At 39.7% G+C, this 22,619-nt stretch overlaps 1 protein-coding gene across 35 annotated transcripts in view; it reads left to right on the forward strand.

Annotated features, from left to right (window-relative positions):
* The window catches only part of svil (supervillin), a 154,935-nt gene extending 133,566 nt beyond the window's left edge, over positions 1 to 21,369 (forward strand). For 34 of the 35 annotated variants that reach the window (XM_016994262.2, XM_008112362.3, XM_008112347.3 and 31 more), the window contains 17 exons: positions 160 to 332; positions 1,566 to 1,721; positions 3,106 to 3,242; positions 4,539 to 4,686; positions 4,814 to 4,959; positions 5,638 to 5,813; positions 7,488 to 7,629; positions 8,518 to 8,794; positions 10,638 to 10,789; positions 11,756 to 11,861; positions 13,999 to 14,206; positions 15,218 to 15,351; positions 15,673 to 15,828; positions 16,206 to 16,349; positions 18,854 to 18,975; positions 20,064 to 20,219; positions 20,359 to 21,369. In XM_016994262.2, coding sequence (XP_016849751.2) covers positions 160 to 332; positions 1,566 to 1,721; positions 3,106 to 3,242; positions 4,539 to 4,686; positions 4,814 to 4,959; positions 5,638 to 5,813; positions 7,488 to 7,629; positions 8,518 to 8,794; positions 10,638 to 10,789; positions 11,756 to 11,861; positions 13,999 to 14,206; positions 15,218 to 15,351; positions 15,673 to 15,828; positions 16,206 to 16,349; positions 18,854 to 18,975; positions 20,064 to 20,219; positions 20,359 to 20,445 — 2,620 coding nt within the window. In that variant the 3' untranslated portion in view covers positions 20,446 to 21,369. The remainder of the gene's footprint in view (positions 1 to 159; positions 333 to 1,565; positions 1,722 to 3,105; positions 3,243 to 4,538; positions 4,687 to 4,813; positions 4,960 to 5,637; positions 5,814 to 7,487; positions 7,630 to 8,517; positions 8,795 to 10,637; positions 10,790 to 11,755; positions 11,862 to 13,998; positions 14,207 to 15,217; positions 15,352 to 15,672; positions 15,829 to 16,205; positions 16,350 to 18,853; positions 18,976 to 20,063; positions 20,220 to 20,358) is intronic. The other variant, XM_062957697.1, reaches the window with a different exon arrangement.
* Positions 21,370 to 22,619: the final 1,250 nt, after the last annotated feature.

Raw genomic sequence — 22,619 nt, forward strand, 5'->3', positions numbered from 1 at the left:
TGAAAGAAAGCCCTTGGGCGGAAGCAGACATCTTGGTTCGTTCATTCAGATTTAAAGGCTGGTTGCATGGTATATCCTTGAAAAACACTGCATGTAGTTAATCTTTCGTGGTATAATGATAAAGTTAAGATTAACATGTGGACATTTCTTGCTTCTCAGGTTAATTTCCTCAGTAGCAGAGCACAAGCGTGCAGTCAGGCCCATGCGCAGAGCCCAGGCTTCCAGGAACCCTTTAAAAATGCTTGCAGCAAGGGAGGACATCCTTCATGAGTATACGGAGCAAAGGCTCAATGTGGCCTTTATGGAGTCAAAACGAATGAAAGTGGAAAAAAGTAAGTTTGAGGTCCCAGGGCTGACTATTGCTGCTCGCAAGACAATATTATCAAGATGTATGGTTTACTTTCGGGAAATAAGAGTGTTATTGCAAATAGTATGTCCGTTCAAGCATAACAACCCCAGCTGTGACGTTCATAACCTGCTCAGGGGGCCGAGATGAAACTACAGTTTAGTTTTCAGGATCCAATGTAACGGGGAACTTCGCTTAGCAGTTTTCGGGATGGGCAATACAATCAGGCTAAGAAAGGTTTCTTAATTTATTTAATCAAGTAGTTCATGTAGACTACGAACCAGATTTTCTAAATAATGCACAGAATGATGCAGCCAAAGGTAAGAGCTTTTCACCCATCACCATTGATATGACAGCTACAGGATAGACAACAAAAAGCACTTCCTTAATATTCCTACTAATGATTTTGTTGTTAGTGGGGTAATGAGTTTGCTCTGGATGTTCATCTGTGCTGTAAAAGAGCTATTCAAAGTGCCAAAACCTATCATCCAAAATAAGTTTGACATCTAGAATTGGTTCCCTTCAAGTTTAGACTAAGGCTGGATCTACATTGTCCTGTATCCTAGATTCTGATACCAGATTATCTGGCAGTGTAGACTCATATAATTCAGTTCAAAGCAGATAATCTGGGATCAGGTCATGGGATATAGCACAATGCAGATCCAGCCTAAAATCAGGAATAGATGGATGATCCCTATGGATCTAGCAACCACAAGCCATCACTGTATTGTTATGGTTGACTTGAAGAGTAGGAATGAAATCCCTTGTTTTCTGACCAGCTGCTAACAGATTTGAATCCCATGTAACAACAAAACAACAATTGTACAGGAAAACACACAAAAAACCCTCTAAAATAATTATTGCCTACATTTATACTTGCTGCACTAATGTGAATAAGAAATTTGAGTGTTGAATAGTTCAATTTTTTCACCATAGTCTTGAAACCTTCCTCCTGGAAATGTAAGGTTCTCAGATTAGCGAGTAATTTGAGCTCAACCTGTTTTTGTGTTGTCTCTTTCAGCAGCATCTGCATCAAAATAAACAAACAAAAAAAGCGGGAATTGAGCCATGCATGAAAAAAAACCCAACTAAATAAAATATGGAAATGAAACATAATGTAGTTTCTTTGTTGTTTTTTGTGTCTGGCTGTCTTTTCTTTTCTTTTTCTTGCTTTTTGTTTCTTTTCTGTCCTTTTCTTTTCAACTTCATGTGTCTTAAGTGTCTGCAAACTCAAATTTCTCAGAAGTAGCACTTGCTGGCTTAGCGAGTAAGGAGAACTTCAGCAGTGTTAGCCTGCGTAGTGTCAATCTAACAGAACAGAATTCAAACAACAGTGCTGTGCCATATAAGAAGCTGATGCTTTTGCAGATCAAAGGTACGTGGAAGAGCTCTTGTGTACTGCTTTTTAAAAGAGTAATCTGAAATGCAAAGTATTGAAAAAAGCGAGACCATGCCAAAGGTGGCAGAGGAGGAAAGCAGACTTTCCTGTCTTGCTGCTTCATTGCAAGTAAAACTGCATCTGTGTAATGGGAGATACTCCCTAACTGACCATGGCTATAACAGTATTATATTATTGTCTAAGGTAATCACTGGGTTGCTGTGAATTTTCCAGACTGTATGGCCATGTTCCAGAAGCATTCTCTCCTGACATTTTGCCCACATTTATGGCAGACATCTTCAGAGGTTGTGAGGTCTGTTGGAAACTAGGCACGTGGTGTTTTTATATCTGTGCAATGTCCAGGGTGGGAGAAAGAACTTTTGGCTGTTCAAGGCAAGTGTGAATGTTGCAATTGGCCAGCTTGATTAGCATTAAATAGCCTTGCAGCTTCAAAGCCTGGCTGCTTCCTGCCTGGGGGCATTCTTTGTTGGGAGGTGTTAGCTGGACCTGATTGTTTCTTGTCTGGAATTCCCTTGTCTTCTGAGTGTTGTCCCTTATTTACTGTCTAGTTTCCAACAGACCTCACAACCTCTGAGGATGCCTGTGAAACGTCAGGAGATAATGCTTCTGGAACATGGCCATACAGCCCGGAAAAACCACAGCAACTCAGTTTTTTGTTATTTCTTAAAGCTTTCATTGCACAGTAGGCATGGGCGAACTTCGGCCCTCCTGGTGTTTTGGATTTCAACTCCCACAATTCCTAACAGCTGTTAGGAATTGTGGGAGTTGAAGTCCAAAACACCTGGAGAGCCAAAGTTTGCCCATGCCTGCTATGGCCTGAATCCTCTTGAATATGTATTTGAATGTAGAAAAATATTTTCTTTTTTCTCTCCTGAATCCCCCTCTGTTAGCTAGACTCCGCCCACATCATACATAGTTTTATAAGACTCTATTGTGTTTCCTCTGTGATTATTTTTTCCTAAACTAAGGAAATGACTGGGAGGAGCTGATCATGGGAATATTTCATCATAATAGCGGAATTGTTCCATCTGACAAGCATATTATGAACCCTCTGATACTCCTTAAGCCAGTGGTTCTCAACCTGTGAATCCTCAGGTGTTTTGGCCTACAACTCCCAGAATTCCCAGCCAGTTTACCAGCTGTTAGGATTTCTAGAAGTTGAAGGCCAAAACATTGGGGACTCACAGGTTGAGAACCATTGCCTTAAGCCATCTCTTGCATAGAATGACATTGTGAGAAACTGAGTATTATTTATCTCAGACAGGAGTTACTTTAAAAAAAAAATAATTGAGCCTGGACATTGGCTCCAGTACTTTTTTCAAGGAATTTCATCAGCCTGTGTTTTTCTCTCTGTGTGCAGGAAGAAGACATGTTCAAACAAGATTAGTCGAACCAAGGGCAACATCGCTTAACAGTGGTGACTGTTTCCTGTTACTCACTCCCCATTACTGCTTCCTGTGGGTAGGGGAGTTTGCAAATGTCATAGAAAAAGCAAAGGTTGGTATGCTAAAGAACTGTGTTAAAAGTTAAAGAACAGTTTCTTTCTGCACCGTAACATTCTTGGGCAGTTCATCTATGGACAGGATGTAAAGTAACACATAATGTGGATTTTATACGAGGTCAATACTGATGGGAGTGATTTTCTCTCTCTTCCCCCCTTCCTCATAAATTGATAAAAGCTAGTAAGCTGTTAAATCTTATATAGGAAATTATTAGTAGGAAACGTCTCCATTCAGGCAGAAAAAGAATACCAGGATGTCCTTTTTGGTTTCTGAAATTAAATGCAATAATTTTTTCTTTAAGTGGAAACCAGAGAGCCTGTTTATATTTGACACAGTTTCCATGTTCGGTGTTGTTTGTATAATGAAAACAGCGGAAAATGTCAATTTTTCATGTTATTGAAGGTTTTTATGGCTGGAATCACTAGGTAGCTGTGAGTTTTCAGGGCTGTATGGCCATGTTCCAGAAGCATTCTCTTCTGACATTTTGCCCACATCTATGGCAGGCATCCTCAGAAGTTGTGAGTTTTGTTGGAAACTAGGCAAGTGGGGTTTATATATCTGTGGAATATTCAGGGTGGGAAAAAGAACTCTTGCCTGTTTGAGGCAAGTGTGAATGTTGCAATTGGACACCTTGATTAGCATTGTAGCCTTGCAGCTTCAAAGCCTGGCTGCTTGTGGCGGGGGAATTGTCTGTTTGGAGGTGTTAGCTGGCCCTGATTTTTTTTGTCTGGAATTCCCTTGTTTTTTTAGTGTTGTTTCTTTATTAACTGTCCTGATTTTAGAGGGTTTTTTTAATACTGGTAGCCAGATTTTTTTTTCATTTTCATGGTCTCCTCCTTTTTGTTGAAATTGTCCACATGCTTGTGGATTTCGGTAGCTTCTCTGTGTAGCCTGACATGGTGGTTGTTAGAGTAGTCCAGCATTTCTATGTTCTCAAATAATATTCCCCCAGGCAGGAAGCAACCAGGCTTTGAGCTGCAAGGCTATTCAATGCCAATCAAGCTGGCCAGTTGCAACATTCACACTTTCCTCAGGCAGATAAGAGTTCTTTCTCCCACCCTGAACATTCCACAGATATATAAGCTCCACTTGCCTAATTTCCAATAGACCTCACAACTTCTGAGGATGACTGCCATAGATGTGGGCATAACGTCAGGAAAGAATGCTTCTGGAACATGACCATACAGCACAGAAAACTCTCAGCAACCCGTCAGTTCCTTTCTCGTCTGAATTGAACAATTGTCCTGCCACTTAGGGAAGTCTATTCATCTAATCTTGTTCAATTCCTTAGGCTTCAGAACTTGCAACTTTAATTCAGACGAAGAGGGAGCTTGGCTGCCGGGCTTCATACGTGCAGACCATAGAGGAAGGGATCAATACTCACACTCACGCCGCCAAAGACTTCTGGAAACTCCTCGGCGGTCAAACAAGTTACCAGTGTAAGGAAGTTTTTGTTTTCTCTCTCTCTGGCTGCCTGTTGTACAAGCATTCCCAAATGGCTTCTTCCGAATTATTATGCCTTGCTCTACATTGATAACATTTTTTGTTTTGTCTGCTCGTTTCAAGCTGCTGGAAGACCCGAGGAAGACGAAATGTATGAAGCTGCAATTATAGAAACAAATTGCATTTACCGATTAGTTGATGATAAGCTAATTCCTGATGACGACTACTGGGGAAAGATGCCAAAGTGTACTCTGTTAAATTCAAAAGAGGTATAGTAAGTGGCATTTAGCAATTCAGTAGCAGCTTCATTGTTCCTTTTCAAATGGGAGCGCAAACAAACTCTTGCCTTTTGTCCCATTTCCCTTGTAGAGCTGAGTGACTTGGAAAGTTCTAGTCCCTACAAATCACTTTTCCAAGCTCTGAAAACAGAATTGGTCCCAACTCAATGCTTAAATAATACTTGTTAATAGCCATTTTTGACAGCTGGCGGAGGGCTAGTATTCTTGTCCTCAAAATAGAACTTCAGTTAGGTCTAAGAGATTCAATTTCAGAATACACAAACAAAGCAGCATTGCAGGAAACAGATAGCATGGCATCCTTAATATAGATTCTGGATTTGAATGTTTTGTGGGATAGTGGTGGTAATGTAGACTTATATACTAAAAAAAGGTCATACAAAAAATACAGCAAACATAATAGCATTGAGGGTAATCAATTTGGAGGTAAGTATATTTCTTATTGATTTGCCTTGTTTTCCCATAAGTATAGGTCACAGTTTAGTATTGTAAGTTGCAGCAACTCTGACTCACTGCCTTGCAAAGAAAAGATGGTGAGGAGTGAATGAGCCAGGTCTCACTCTTGAAATGCTAAACTGTGATGTAGCATTACCCTTTAAGATATGATCAAGTGACTATAATTTGCTCTTCTTCCATCCCATCCCCTTTCAGGTCTTGGTGTTTGATTTTGGTAGTGAAGTATATGTTTGGCATGGGAAAGAAGTCACACTCGGGCAAAGGAAAGTGGCATTCCAGCTGGCCAAACACTTATGGAATGGTACCTTTGACTATGCCAACTGTGATATCAATCCTCTAGATCCTGGCGAATGCAACTCCCTTATTCCAAGGTATCAAACGGCTTGACTCATAACAGTGAATTTCTTCTCCAAATGAGAATCTGAACTGCATATGTACTAGAAGGTTCCCTTAACTTGCTTGTTCTCATAGATTCATAGAATGAAAAAGAATATGATCTATGGGTTGTTGTGTGTTTTCCAGGTTGTATGACCATGTTCCATAAGCATTCCCTCCTGACGTTTCGCCCATATCTCTGACAGGCATCCTCAGAGGTTGTGAGGTTGATTTATGTTCACTTTAGCCCAGGCATGGGCGAACGTCAGCCCTCCAGGTGTTTTGGACTTCAACTCCCACAATTCCTAACAGCCAGTAGGCTGTTAGGAATTGTGGGAGTTGAAGTCCAAAACACCTGGAGGGCAGAAATTTGCCCATGTCTGCTTTAGCCGCTTACACAGAGCGGAGACTGGAGACAAGTTAAAAATATATTAGAAAGAAGAAATGTTTTATTTTTTGAATTATTTGGGAAAGTTATGCATCTTAACACAGGTTGAACATCTCTTGCCCAGAAATCTGGAACTTTTCGCCTGGATTACTGAAATAATGTCACCTGATGATTCTGATTATTCAGTGTACACAAACTTTGTATCATGCTCAAAAATATTTTTAATACTGTATAAACTTGCCTCCAGGGTAAAATAAATGAATGTCATATTTAGACCTGGATCCCATCTCCCAGATATCTCATTAGGTATGCATATGTAAATACAGGTATTCCAAAATCCAAAAGAAAGCTAATATCCAAAACACTTCTGGTCCCAAGCATTTTGGATAAAGGATACTCATCCTCAATTCACTTTTATATTAGTTAAAGGTAAAGGTTTTCCCCTGACATTAAGTCTAGTCGTGTCCGACTCTGGGGGTTGGTGCTCATCTCCATTTCTAAGCCAAAGAGCCAGCATTGTCTGTAGACACCTCCAAGGTCATGTGGCTGGCATGACTGCATGGAGCACCGTTACCTTCCCGCCGTAGCGGTACCTATTGATCTACTCACATTAGCATGTTTTCGAACTGCTAGGTTTCCAGAAGCTGGAGCTAACAGTGGGCGCTCACTCTGCTCCCGGGATTTGAACCTGCTACCTTTCAGTCTGCAAGTTCAGCAGCTCAGTGCTTTAACACACTTCGCCACCGGGGCTGTCATGCTACATATCAAATCTACAGTTAAAAAACATGAGAACTGGTCTATGCATCTTTTACAAGCGCATGCAAACGAAAGGCTCTGTGCGCACTCCTTTGTCTCAGAGAGGCTTCCTTTCATGTATCTTGCCTGTTTGTCCAGCTGTACAAACTTCCTAGCAGATGTCTGGTGTGGGATAACTAGATTTAGTTGTTTTCAAACTGCTAGGTTGACAGAAGCTGGGGCTAACAGTGGGAGCTTACCCCGTTCCTCAGATTTGAACCCCTGATCTTTCAGTCAGCAAGTTCAGCAGCTCAGTGGTTTAACACTGTGCGCCACCAGTGGCTCCTTTTATATTTTTTATATTACTGCATCAAAATTTGCAAGAATTTTACTGAGGATCTTGTAATTTTCAAAAAAATCAAGAATTACTGTATGCATAAGTTTGATAATAGGCAAGGATTTTTATTTTGGTTTGTTGCCCTTTTATAGTTTGAATTATTAATTTATGGTGGAACATTTTTTTCTGTTTCTCTCTTCTGTAAAACAGAAAAGGACAAGGCAGGCCAGACTGGGCTATTTTTGGCAGGCTCACAGAGCACAATGAAACAATACTATTTAAAGAGAAATTTCTTGATTGGACTGAACTGAAGAAGCCTGCTGAGAAGAATTCTAGTGAATCTCCCCTTAAGGTACAAGCAGAACAATAGTAGTTGATATATATTACAGGTATTGGTTTATACAGTAGAGTCTCACTTATCCAAGCTTCTGGATTATCCAAGCCAATATGTTGTGATATTTTGGTGCTAAATTCGTAAATACAGTAATTACTACATAACATTACTGCGTATTGAACTACTTTTTCTGTCAAATTTGATCTATAACATGATGTTTTGGTGCTTAATTTGTAAAATCATAACCTAATTTGATGTCTAATAGGCTTTTCCTTAATCCCTCCTTATTATCCAAGATATTCGCTTATCCAAGCTTCTGCCGGCCCGTTTAGCTTGGATAAGTGAGACTCTACTGTACTATATCACGGAGCAAACTTAATTTTTTTAAAACCTGCATTATTTTATGCTCATTTTACAGGTCGGAAAACTGAAGCTAAGAGATTGATTTTTTTTCCCTGTGAATTAATGGATGGGAGAATTGCAGTATAGCTATCAATATGAATTGTTTCTCTATGTTACACGGACTTAAAGATGGTAGCATTTCTTATGATTTTACACAAACGATAAAATGGGAAAAAAATCCAGGGTGTACTTTTTAAGTCTTTGTGATTCACAACCTCTGGCAAACTTTAATAGACCTTTAATATTGTGATAAGGGCTAAATCAGGCATGGGCAAACTTGGGCCCAACAGGAGTTTTGGACTCCAACTCCCACCATTCCTAACAGCCTCAGGCCCCTTCCTTTTCCCCCTCGGCCGCTTAAGCGGCCGAGGGGGAAAAGGAAAGGGCCTGAGGCTGTTAGGAATGGTGGGAGTTGGAGTCCAAAACACCTGGAGGGCCAAAGTTTGCTCATGCCTTTTAAAAATTGCTTTCTTAAGATGAATCCCGCCTTGTGTCTCATTACAGGAAGAGACCAAGTCTGATGCTAAGCCATATGACATCATGCGGATGGTACCTTTGCCTGAGACGACCGTCGGCACGGTCTTGGACGGGATGAACATTGGCCGTGGCTATGGCTTGATCGAGGGAGAGGATCGGAGGCAGTTTGAAATCATCACCATCTCTGTGGATGTCTGGCATATCTTGGAATTCGATTACAGCAGGCTCCCGAAGCAAAGCATTGGGCAGTTCCACGAAGGAGATACGTATGTTGTGAAATGGAAGTACCTGGTGAGCACTTCAGGTTAGTGGGGAAATCTGATCCTGCTGCAAATAACATTGATGTGCCTGAATCGAGTAAAATTGATCCGTCCTGCTTATGATGCACCTGGCTATCCAGGCAAAACAGAGATTGATTTTCCCCCTTTTCATATATTAATTGCTCAGAGCTTCCTTACTTGTAAGGCTGAGGCCAGGATATGAATATAAATGTTTGCTTATGGTGCAACACAGTCCTTTGTACTCCATCCCTTTGATGTTTTTGAAAATACAGTAGAATCTCACTTATCCAATCTTCGCTTATCCAACATTCCGTATTATCCAACGCAGTCAGCCTTTTAGTAGTCAATGTTTTTGTAGTCAATGTTTTCAATACATTGCAATGTTTAGTGCTAAAGTTGTAAATACAGTAATTACTACATGTTACTGTGGCTCAGTGTTTTAAAGCGCTGAGCTGCTGAACTTGCAGACCGAAAGGTCCCACGTTCAAATCCCGGAACGGAATGAGCACCCACTGTTAGCCCCAGCTCCTGCCAACCTAGCAGTTCGAAAACATGCCAATGTGAGTAGATCAATAGGTACCGCTCTGGTGGGAAGGTAACGGCACTCCATGCAGTCATGCCGGCCACATGACCTTGGAGGTGTCTACGGACAATGCCGGCTCTTCGTCTTAGAAATGGAGATGAGCAACAACCCCCAGAGTCGGACACGACTGGACTTAACGTCAGGGGAAACCTTTAAGTCTTTGTGATTCACAACCTGTGTAAATTGCTGGCACAATTTCTTTCTTTACCGTGTATTGAACTGCTTTTTCTATCAATTTGTTGTAAAACATGACTTTTTGGTTCTTAATTTGTAAAATCTTAATGTAATTTGATGTTTAATAGGCTTTTCCTTAATCCCTCCTTATTATCCAACATTTTCACTTATCTAACGTTCTGCCGACCTGTTTATGTTGGATAAGTGAGACTCTACTGTACCTGTTAGTCATCAAGGTGGTTTTAAGATTAAGGGTGTAGTTTTGAAAGAGAACCACTGAAATGTTCATAGCCTGTGACTCACCTCTTGGATAAATGTGTTACATTAATAAAGAAACTAGTAGTTACTCATGAAACCAATATATCTGCAATTTAAGGTTCTTATACATACTTCTGTCTTCCAGTGTAATAGAATTTTTACTTAAGAGAATTTAACCTCTTGCTGCCCAACTGTACCTAACAATACTGTTAGATAAGCAGCGCTGAAAAATAGCAACCATCAACGTTTCCTACGTATTATGTGGGAAATGACACAGTACATGTTTTTTAATATGGCAGTATGATGAAAATAGGAGCCCCCGGTGGTGCAGCGTGTTAAAACGCTGAGCTGCTGAACTTGCAGACTAAAAGGTTGCAGGTTCGAATCTGGGGAGCAGAGTAAGTGCCCGCTGTTAGCCCCAGTTTCTGCCACCCTAGCAGTTAGAAAACATGCAAATGTGAGTAGATCAAAAGATACTGCTCCAGTGGGAAGGTAACAGTGCTCCATGCAGTCATGCTGGCCATATGACTTTGGAGGTGTCTCTGGACAACGCCAGTTCTTTGGCTTAGAAATGGAGATGAGCACCAACCCCCAGAGTCAGGGGAAAACCTTTACCTTTACCTATGATGAAAATACATCACATGCATACTGCTTTTGTGTATATTACAGGCTTCCTTTTTATTGTAAACCTTTGGTATTTTTGCCTGCCAGATCCTAATGCATACCAGTTTTTTAGAGGAACATTTTGCACTGCTTTGATTTCATATTTGTTAGCTTAGCTCAAGATGTGAGGTCTGGGTTGGATGCATGCCCTGTTAGTTATCCAGCCTCTTTTTGGTTTGGCTTTGCAGTTGGAAGCAGACAAAAGGGAGACTTGCAGACCAGGGTGGTTGGCAAAGAGAAATGTGTGTACTTCTTCTGGCAAGGAAGGCATTCCACTGTCAGCGAGAAAGGAACGTCTGCGTTGATGACGGTGGAGCTGGATGAAGAGAGAGGGGCTCAGGTGAGGAAAACATTGGCTTCCATTTTTGTAAGCGTCTCTCAGGGCCCTTCCAGACTTCCTTTTGCCATTCAAGAGGCATTGTTTATGCTTTAGCGGTGTATGTGAATAAAAACAACGTGGAAAGCGCTGGGAAAACACAGGAAGGCTGCAAGCAGAAGATGTTATCTGGAGCTTTCATTAAAATTCCATGAATGAGGCAGAGTAATTACAAGATTTGGAAGCAGTCTGGATTATTCTTTGGGAGGTTAACTATAAAGCAGTGAGAGTCATTCTACGGCAAAAAATGGAAATTGCAATGGCTCCCGGAGCCATTTTTCGTGCCTTGGGACCCTTTGAGAGCTGCATGGACTACCCAAAATGTGTTTAAAAAATATTAAACACTACAGCCCTTCCTTGTAACCTACTTCAAAACTAAATTGTTGTACTTGAAGTTTCTAGGAACAAAACTTCAGCTCTTTTTTGGCCACAAAAAGATCGTTCTGGGGATTCTAGAAGTGTTGGGATGTCTTTAGGGGCTGGATGTGGTTTCATGGGCAAACTTGGTTCCTCCAGGTGTTTTGGACTTCCACCATTCCTAACAGCCTCAGGCCCTTTCCTGTTCCCTCTCAGCCACTTAAGCTGAGAGGGAAAAGGAAGGGGCCTGAGGCTGTTAGGAATCGTGGGAGTTGAAGTCCAAAACACCCGGAGGGACCAAGTTTGCCCATGCCTGATATAGCATCAGATATCACTTGCAATTCAAACAGCTTATCAAAATAAATAGTGGATATGTAATGTTATTATGTACGGCTAAATATTTATAGAAAATAATAATAATAATAATAATAATAATAATAATAACAACAACAACAACAACAACAACTTTATTTTTATACCCCGCCCCATCTCCCCAAGGGGACTCAGGGCGGCTAACATATATAATGTTAATCAAAACTTAGTTCACTAGGATTCTTGAATATTATTTTTCAGGTGCAAGTTCTTCAAGGGAAAGAGCCCCCATGTTTTCTGCAATGTTTTCAAGGTGGAATGATTCTTCATTCTGGGAGAAGGGAAGAAGAAGAAGAAAATACTCAGAGTAAAGTATCATCTTCCCGTCATATTTCTACTGTGTTTTAGAGAGAAGGGAGATCTTAACTTTGTTATAAAAAATTTCCTTTATTTGTTCTATTTTCCTTTATTTGTTCTAAATCTATAACTAGGATTTAATTCAGGCAGTTGATGAATGATGGGAATCATCCTGGGCAAAGAAGCTACGGTAGTGAAATAAGTACCTTTGAACATGTGCAGAGATTTTTTTTCTCTATAACTGAGAGTCATAGCTGGCTCATACATGATTGTTATGAGACAGATGCATGACTTCCAGGTCTGAGAATGCCATTTCCAAACATCTCTGTGGAAATGAGCAACTGAATTGCACGTAATGGGGGAAATATTTATATTTTGATCACTGTTCTGTACTTAGGTCTTTTATTCTTCTCTCTGCAGCAGGCAGAAACCTTTTTATTCAGCTAGCTTTTGGCAACTGACCAGGAGAGGCTTATTATTGCATGGGCACTGTCTTTTCCTCATTGATTTATGGGTTTTTTTTAAAAAAATGTCTTTTAATGTTTTAACCTGTTTTGTAGTTTAATTGACTTTTTAAAAAGCTATGTTATTGCAAGGCATTTTTGGGGGCTAAAAGATGAAGAAATAAATGATTATGGGGATAAATCACTCCCTACTTCATCCTTATAACAAACCTGTGAAGTAGGTCAAGCTGTGAGTGGCCCAAAATGAGTCAATGATCTATGATGCAAAGATGGGTTGAATCTAGAACTTAGTGCCTCAAACGTTTGACCTGTTTCTGGATATATTTGACCTGGTGATTCCAAAAACAAGACCAGTTTTCCCCTGTCAGTTCTATGTACAGAACATATGCCATATACCAGTCTTCATCTGCTCACCCGTAGAAAATCATGATAACCATATCTAAGAACTGACGCAGTCTATCCAATGCAATGCAGCTTCATATTTAAAAAGTAGAACTAGTTATAAAGCGACCAGAGGGCTGGGTAGGAATACTTTGAGTGGATTTCCTGAACTGGGCAATATACTTAATAAGTTATCTATTTCATTAGATTTGAAATACAGTGTTCCCTCACTACTTCGCAGTTCACTTTTCGCGGATTCGCTGTTTCGCGGTTTTTCAATAAACTCTAAAAGACTATCATAAATCATAAAAATTACAATTTACAGCCTAAGGAAGGGAGGAAGGAGAAGCCAAAGGGAGAGAAAAGGAGCCCAAGTGGCAACGGAAGGTGAATGAGGTGATTTATCAACACATGATTGGTTGATAAAGACTTAAAATAGTGTATAACTACTAAAAAAGTATAAATATTAAAATAAATATAGTGTCCCTACTTCGCGGATTTTCACTTATTGCGAGTGGTCCTGCAACCTAACCCCAGCGATAAGTGAAGGAACACTGTACATGATGATGCTAAATCGGGATTGTTAAAAAGCTTAGTATATCTGCACTACCTAGAGCCAGCGTTTTATAGTAGCTTGAGCATAGAAACATGACTCTGGAGACCAGGGTTCAAATCCCTGCTCACCCCTATCAGCTCTAGTTTTTGGGATACAGAAACATATGCCATATATCGCTCTTCATCTGCACACCCATAAAAACCGTGATAACTATATATCTGAGGGCCCTTCCAGACAGGCCCTATGTCCCAGGATCTAATCCCAGATTTTCTGTTTATCCCAGATTATCTAGTAGTTTAAACTCATATAATCCTCTTTAAAACAGAACATCTGGGATATAGGACCTGCCTGGAAGGGCCCTAAGAAACTAGAGCTGATGCAGTCTATCCAATGCAATTTTTTGAACCAGTGCCCTAAATAACCCCAGGAACAGGCCTAAAAACCAAGACACCAAAAAAGTTTAAAGCACAATCATAGAAGAAAATGAAGAGTAGAGTGTTGAAGCAAAGTAACACCCATCACTGATCCTAGTCACACTGGCAAAGAATAACACTGGGGGACCAGCACAGTCAATGTGTAGGTTTTGCAGTGTTGGAAACAAAGTTTAGCACACTTCACACTTAGTACTTCACAAGTCTCAAACATCAAGCACCTCAATCCAGGTTTAGCATATCCAGAGCCTCTTTATTTGGAAGCATCCTTGGTAGCTTTGTAGTAAATGTATATATTCTCAATGTCCCTTCTAGGCGATTGGCGATTGTATTGCGTACGAGGAGAAGTCCCCCTTGAAGGGAACTTGCTTGAAGTTGCCTGTCACTGTAGCAGCCTAAGGTCCAGGACCTCGATGATTGTCCTCAACATTAACAAAGCCCTCATTTACTTGTGGCATGGCTGCAAAGCCCAGCCACACACTAAAGAAGTAGGAAGAACAGCGGCCAATAAAATAAAGGAACAGTAAGTACCTAAAGCTATTTTTTTTAAGTGGGATTACTCTATTGCCTGCATTTAACACCTGTAGAACTTACTTTAAAACTCTTTAACAGGGAATGAATAATAATCATGACCTCAACTATTTATTTATGTAACAGATTTTACAGCCGCCATTCAAAATTTAAATATTTTGGCGTTACGGCAAAGCATGCATGATACAATTATTTATATCAAACAAGGATGATATAATTATTTGGATTTATAATTTTCAGATTAAAAATGAAAAGGGAATGATACGGCCATTTCATTTCAAGCCAATTTTATAAACCAGGGATTGGCAGAAGGTAGACTGAAAGCTGAGTGATTAGCAGCAGTTTGGCAAAGGGTTTTACTTCACAGTAATTCTTCAAGCAGAAGAACAACATGGTTCCACTTCTGTCCTCAATTATAGTGCTGTGAGGAGTTTTTAAATGACTTTCTTTCTCTTGTAACCTCATTTCAGTTCTTAAACTCATAATACAATCCTAGCCCCAGTAATACTGGCTGGAGGATTGACCCTAAAACTCCACCTCCTAGGAATCATGGCACTCATCCTGCCCTTGTTCCCCCAGTTATTCCCTTCCTGGATTGGATGACTGGGTCTCAGTAGGTCCTCTTAAATATGGTTGTGTTGTTATATGGATTCTTCCTTGGAGTATGCATGGCCTGATTCCAGTTCAGACGTGAAAGAGATCTACAGGCATGTTTAAAACTACAAGAATAGGTTTATTAAACACAGTCAAACAATACCTCTATCATTTTATTCTTTTAGCTTCCCAAAACCATAGGTAATTCTCTCTTCTTTCTCAAATCCAAAATCAAGCACATTCTTCATGGAGATGCTAGGAGCTGTAGTTCCAACAAGTGACTATTCCAAGCTCTGTTTATGATCTGACATTGCTTATTTGTTCTTTAAACAATGAGAGGTAGGAAAATCTGTGTTATAATAAAACTCCACAATCCTAACAATTCTAATAGATTGTGATTGTGTTTCAGATGTCCATTGGAAGCAGGATTGCACAGTAGTAGCAAGGTAACAATACATGAATGTGATGAAGGGTCAGAGCCAATAGGATTTTGGGATGCCTTAGGAAGGAGAGACCGAAAAGCTTACGACTGTATGTTGCAAGGTATTGCTTGAGATTCTTATGATAAATCTATTATGTATACCCCCGAACTCTCACATCTTGTTGGACTTACCAGTGACTCGGGAAAGTTCTCAATAGCATTCATTCCTTGGCAAAAAAAAGTATCTTGAAACTGAGTGTGGATGGGCTGTCTTCTCTCAAGAGGAAATATCATCAGTTATCTTTTTATCTGCCTCACATAACATGTCCCATTGCATTTACTCATTATATAGAAGGCTTACATAGAAAAACAAAAATGTGAAATACAGAATTTGTGTTGTTCCTGGGTGTTAATTGAACTCCCATTGTTTATTTTCTTGAAAGATCCCGGCAAGTTTAATTTCACACCCCGCCTATTCATCCTTGGTAGTTCATCAGGAGAATTCTTGGCCACTGAATATATATATCCATCAAGAGACCCCTCTGTGGTCAATTCTATGCCATTCTTGCAAGAAGACCTCTACACAGCTCCTCAGCCAGGTAAATAAAGCTAGTAATATGCAGAAATGATCATAGTATTGCATTCTGTCCATGAAACATTTAAGAATCTTCTGGCTTTTAGATTTGTCCAGATTTTCTGCCATTTTGAACCTTGAACTTGCCTCTATTAGCCATGCACAATTTTTTTTCTCCTACCATGTGTTTTGGAGAAATAACCTTCCCAGTCGCCATGCACGGAAACATAAAACTCTTGTGTCTGTCCCCTGCTTGGATATGTATTATTTCCAACCTGAATAGTGCCTTTTCCTTGCACCAGGGTGTTTATGGTCCTTTATTGGGAGACTGGGAAAATAGTTTGCACAACCTTCCCAGCAAATACATGCAAACACATAACAATGTCTGTTTACTCTGTGCAGCCCTCTTCCTTGTTGACAATCACCACGAAGTGTATCTCTGGCAAGGTTGGTGGCCTGTGGAAAACAAAATAGCTGGATCTGCCCGAATCCGGTGGGCTTCAGACAGAAAATGTGCCATGGAGACCGTTCTTCAGTACTGCAAAGGTAATCACAAATAAAGAAAGTTTGTGTTGGCAGGTTTCTCATATGAAGTTTACCCTTGTTTCCAGGAATGAGTGCTGATGCTGCCCAGAAATGAACAATGGAGGCCATCCTTGTGTTAGACTTCCCTTTCCCCTTTATCTAGAGCTATTTCTCATTTGAATCCTCAGAGTTAACTTATCTGAGCTCTGTTTACTTTGTGCTACAGAGTGGAGAGTAAAAAACTTTGGGCTTTTAATGTGTTGTTTGTTTTGTTGTTGTTGAAGTAATATGTTTCTTATAATGCTCAGTTCTATTAGATTTAACAATCACAACAAACATTTGGCTTTTGGACCACAGCCATTGGTTCAGATTAAGTTCAGCTTTCTCTTTATGGAACTTGATTGCATCAAGTTTAACCCTAGGATGACACAGGCATCTATTATTAATAACAACAGCTTGTAAATGAGACAAGCATTTTAAGAACGTTGTGTCTCAGATCGGTGACCAGGATGAGGCAGACTAACCTAGAAAACTGCTTTATATGAAGCCAGAACCTTGGTCCATCAAGTATTGTCAGTATTGTCAACTCCAAACAAAAGTTGCTGCTCGGGTTTCAGGCAGGATTATTTCCTACCTCTGTTGATTTCCCAGTATGTCCTGGAGGACTGACACTGTTTAGCTTTCAGAATCAAGTGAGATTCAATGTGTTCAGGGTGGTATTGTGAATCTGGATGAGCTTAAGTTTATCAAATGCTTGAAGGAGCTTTTAAAGCCAAGCTCCCCATGTTATTCAGAAAGCCACATGGATGTCCACTGCATGGTGCTCTAAGATAAAGCTCCCTCGGCCTCTCTAAGATGCTCAGCTCCTTTGAGGGAGATTTCCCCAATTGATAGGCATTCCTTATGTTCCTGAAGCATATGAAAATGGAATCTGGCTTCTTGTTATCTGTTTTGTTTTGTTTTCACCCAATTTCCATTGGCTACATTTGGTGCAAAGTGGGAAAAGAATTACAGAAGTTTTTGTTCAGAGATATGTCCATGTGTTCCTCATTTCAGCAGTTTATGATAGTAAATGCTATTATGATGATTAAACTGGAGGCCTCAATTCTTACTGGCCTTCCTGTAGATCACTCGATCTACTTTAGATCCAGGCCTAGTGTTATGCACCCACTGTACTTTGAGAAACTGTACTTTTAAAAGGCATGCTTATTGAGAAGCTGTAGAATGTGTTGATTGACAGAATTGACACAGTATCTCTTGGTTTAAATAAGATTATAAGAGAAAGTAATCTTCTCCACAAATGCTTACACTTGTCAACTAGATTTCATGCTTTGTTTCTGCAGTTGAATATAATATTCAGGTTATGCATCGTACTTTTCCTGCCAAGATGTGTTCTTGTTTTTCTGTTGCCTTTAATGCATTCTGCTTTGCTAAGTTGGATTTTCTTCCATTGTTCATAAATCATTATGTATCTGGGTATTTAAAACTCTTTCCAGCTCATTTGATGTATTTTATGAAGGGTTGTTTCTTGTGTACAAAAAGATAATGCCTCAAGAAATTCCTTGTCTTCAAGGTACTAAAGGGCTCTGTCAACTTGGCGTAGTGAATAGATATAATTGCTGTTCTAGTTGTAGGCTAGAATCTGCCTTGTTTTCCCCAATGGATTGGAGTCAATCCCGATTAAAAGCTACATCTTTATATAACAGCCAGATGCAAACTTTCATTTGCACCATAATGTCACCAACATAAAGTGTCTAGCATTGTGCTGAAATGAAGCCAACTAAATAAGGCCATCTTGATTGTCACACTAGTCCTTTTGCAACAAAACAGTTTCCATTCTGGTATTTGATTCCTGTCCGTTGTGAGGTCATTTTCTAAGCAGGGCCTTGATCACATTTCGATTTCTCCAATATCACTGTTTGTTTAGATAGTATTGACACCAGTATTTCCTGTTTTGACATGTTACACTTTAAAGAACATATATCCATAGATTTTTTTTATGTGACATTAAATTGGTATTTGACTTATAACAAGAACCATCTCATTAGTGATCCTGCTGTTAACAGCCTTGCTTAGATTTTGCAAAGTTTGGGCCATGGCTTTTTTTATTGAGTCAGCCCAACAGGAGTGTCGTCTTCCTCCTGTCCTACTTCCTTTTCCTTTTCCCAGCATTATTTATTGTCATCTCCATTGAATCATGTCACCTCATGATGGGTCCATAAATCAATTGATTTTCTCCCTCTTGGTTTACTTGATTGTGCCGCTTACTAACCATACATAACAACTGGAAATATATGACTTGGATGAGTGTCACTTTGGATTTCAAAGTCAAGAACATCCTTCCTAGCTGTCCTTCCCAGTCTTAATCTTAAAATTATATCTAAAATGATCTTTGTTGGTGAAGGATTTCAGTATGAAACTTTTTTTTCCAACAGTAAGCAATTAACAAAGCAGGTATGAAGTAAGGTTGTGCATATTGGATTTTAAAAGTAACAATTGGTTTTTTTCTCCCCTGGGCTAAATAGGAAAGAATGTGAAGAAACCTCCTAAATCTTACCTAATTCATGCTGGGCTTGAGCCTCTGACGTTCACAAATATGTTTCCCAGTTGGGAGCATAGAGAAGATATTGCTGAGATCACTGAAATGGTAAATGAACTATTCTCATCACTTTTTAGTTTTCTGTTATCTGCTGGAAAGGCAAGTCCACCATATTAGAAAGCACTAAAAGCCAGGGTTATTAAATGGTTTAAAAAACATCAGTCATCTCAAAAAGAAGGAGGGTTGAAATAATGGCCAGAGGACAATTCTGACAGAGGTTTTATTACCTATTCATCACAAATTTTTCAGGGCCCAGGAATGCTTTTAATACCAGTATTTCAAAAACAGAGTTCTACCTAAATCATTTGTTCACTGTTGTCCAGACTGAAAAATGGGACAGTAGTTGTACTTTCTCTGTTCTAAAGAAACCTGTTTTATGTAAAACCAGAGTTTTCAACAGATCCAGCTTGGAAATACAAATCACTTTGGTTAGAAATGTAAAGACTTAAAATGAAATGACAGTGTGCGAAATGTTCTCCTCTTGAGGTAAAAATAAATTCTTACATTATGAGAACATTACATTCTAGACTTAACTAAAGGAAAATCATATGGATGGGGCCAAAGATGATTACCTTTGTGCACAAAAGGGAGCACTGAGAGAAGCATTCTCACCATTTTTTAATTGCTAATAAAATAAGAAAAGGTCTGGGATGAGGAAGAATTCACGCATTGACCTGTCCATGGATACCTTTGGCCTGAGCATTAGATGCAAGTTGAGCATCTCTAATCTGAGATGTATAGAGTCAGAACCGTTCTGTATTTCAGTTTGGGGGGAGGGGGGTGTATTTGCATATAAATCCAAAATGAGATGTCTTGGAGATGGGACTCAAATCTATACACAACATTTATGTATGTTTCATATATACCTTATACACATATTCTGAACTGTTTTGTGCATGAAATAAAATTAAGTAATCCCTTATCTGAAATGCTTCTGATCTGCTTCCCAATGAAAACTGAACCATCGGAAAGCAAACTATTACTATCTCAGCCACCCATGTGGATGATTTTGGGGTATTTTGGAGTTCAGGATAAGAGATACTCAATCTGTATTACTTGAAATGTGGCTAACCATGTTTTGAAACTGATGAAATATTCGGCCTCCCAATGAAAAACACCCTCTCTTCAATTTCTAGGATGCGGAAGCTTCTAATCAAATCATCCTTGTAGAAGACGTACTGGCCAAACTATGCAAAAAGCTGTACCCATTGGCTGATCTCCTAGCAAGGCCCCTCCCAGAGGGAGTGGATCCCTTAAATCTTGAAATCTACCTTTCAGATGAAGACTTTGAGGTAAGTGGGAACAAAACGTTGATGGGCTCCTTGAACTTCACATTGCTTTGGAGTTCTTTTGTTCAATAAAATCTCTTTTTTATACTTGTAATACTTTCATTGTAATAACTGTCAGCATTTTCTTTCTGTTTTAAATCAGACTGCGTTACAGATGACAAGAGAAGAATACAATGCACTGCCTTCCTGGAAACAGGTGAACCTCAAAAAGGCAAAAGGGCTTTTCTAAGCAGCGTGTTGGTTGGAATCAAGGGCTAACCCTACAGTGGAATCTGTCGACATTTTCAACACCTCTTGGAACGAGCAGCAGCACAACAAACGAAATCTAATGCATTAATGTCTGTTCTAATGCCAAGTAATATTGTAAATGTATGGAAGGACTCTCTGGCGAACTCTTTTTTGGGGGGCAGGAGGGCGGGGGGCTCAAATGTTTGGCCATGTTTATGAATCATGTTCTTCTTCGTACTTTTAGTGGTAAGTTTCTCAGACCACTGCTGCAACACGTCTTTGGGCTACGTACACTACTTGCCATTTTGAGTTTTGGAGATGTTCCCTTTGTAAAGTGTTATTTTGTTAAAGCTGTGGATTTTCAAAAGAATTTATATTTATATAAAACACACAGAACAAGGGTGTATTTAACAATGCAATGTGTATTATTCACTTTCAAGGTGTCTTTTGGGAAAGAAAAGTAGTGGGGCATTGGGGTTGCTTGTTCTGGACTAGTTTAACCACCAATGTGTGTTTGTGTGATCTCTCTCTCTCTCTCTCTCTCTCTCTCTCTCTCTCTCTCTCTCTCTCTCTCTCTCATTCTGAACGGTTCCTCTTCTTAATAGTCAATAACTTGGTCTCAGTGCTGTTTCAGGTGCTAAACTGAACAAAGCATTGTCACACGGGTTTTCTTGGGAAACTCTCTGAATCCATCTTTAATAATCCCAAAAATGTATAGTGCCTTGGTTTTTTTTTGTGTACAGTTTATATACAAAAATAATGGTCTGCTTTTTGAAGATGGCTCAGAACAGTCTCCTGTGCTCTACTTTTATAATAGTAGGAATTTATGAAAACCATCTCAGTTTCTAGTAACTCGTTGCAACATAAATTGTCTTTTGTGATAAAGACTTAAAGCAAAGCTTCAGAATAAACTCCTAGCAATGCACTGACTTGTCCTTATTGTCACTCATATGGTCTGCAATCAGAGCCGGCCCTAGGTATTTTTGAAGTGTAGGCGAACGGAATTTTGCACACCCCCCCAAACAAACACTGAAAAATAAAAGCGTTGGATAAGCAAAAATGTTGGATAATGAGGGATTAAGGAAAAGCCTATTAAACATCAAATTACATTAAGATTTTACAAATTAAGCACCAAAACATGTTTTACAAGAAATCAACAGAAAAAGCAGTCTCGACTGCGCCCCCGTATGGTTTGCGCCCGAAGCGACCGCTTAATTCGCCTCATTGTTGGACCGGCCCTGTCTGCAATAGGCAATTACTTTTATAATAAATGCATAAAAACATGAACAATGTGCTGTATCCAAAGAGCAGCAACTAATTTGTATATCAAAGGCTAAATCATGAGATAGGTTTCTTGATACAGTTAACATTCCTGCATATGATCCAAAGCCTTGTTGACATTTTGTTAAAGGAAATGTTCTTTCCAAACCTATTGTACACTAAGGCCATGCCCCTCATGACAATAACACTCACCTGTACATGTTTCCAGATCTTGGGTGGTCAGTATCTATATCAGTGGTTCTCAACCTGTGGGTCTCCAGGTGTTTTGGCCTACAACTGCCTGAAATCCCAGCCAGCTTACCAGCTGTTAGGATTTCTCGGAGTTGAATGCCAAAATATCTGGGGACCCACAGGTTGAGAACCACTGATCTATAGTCACTGTGTTCCTTCTGTTGTCTGCAGTCTGATCAATTTATTATGGAGGTATAACTGACATGGCTACACAGGTGCAGGGAATATGAGATTGTTTCATACAGTCATGGACTTTAAAAGTTGGAAGATACCAAAGGACCATCCAGTCCAACCAATGGTTGTCATTCATGGGAGAAGTGGGGCCAAAGAATGGATATCCTTTCTGAAAAAATGCCCCCAAAACACAGATTGACATCCCTTCCTTCATTAAGCTTAAATCTAGTTTTGCAATTAAATGTGTATGGAAATTATACACAAATGTATTAATGGCTTCTTATATTTTCACATAGTAGTATAGGATTCAAGGTTGGAGCCAGACTTGGCTGTAGTTAGTGAAGTTCCATTGATTTCAACCATATGAGTCATTACCAAGTTACACACTGCTTTGATTTGAATGGGTCTCCTCTTCATACGACTCCGTCAGGATCCAGTCACAGTGAAAATGTGAGCAGCAATTACCACACTTGATCTGACTTTGGTAAG

This window comes from Anolis carolinensis, chromosome 6 (genome assembly GCF_035594765.1).
Source record: "Anolis carolinensis isolate JA03-04 chromosome 6, rAnoCar3.1.pri, whole genome shotgun sequence".
Taxonomy (NCBI): Eukaryota; Metazoa; Chordata; class Lepidosauria; order Squamata; family Dactyloidae; genus Anolis; species Anolis carolinensis.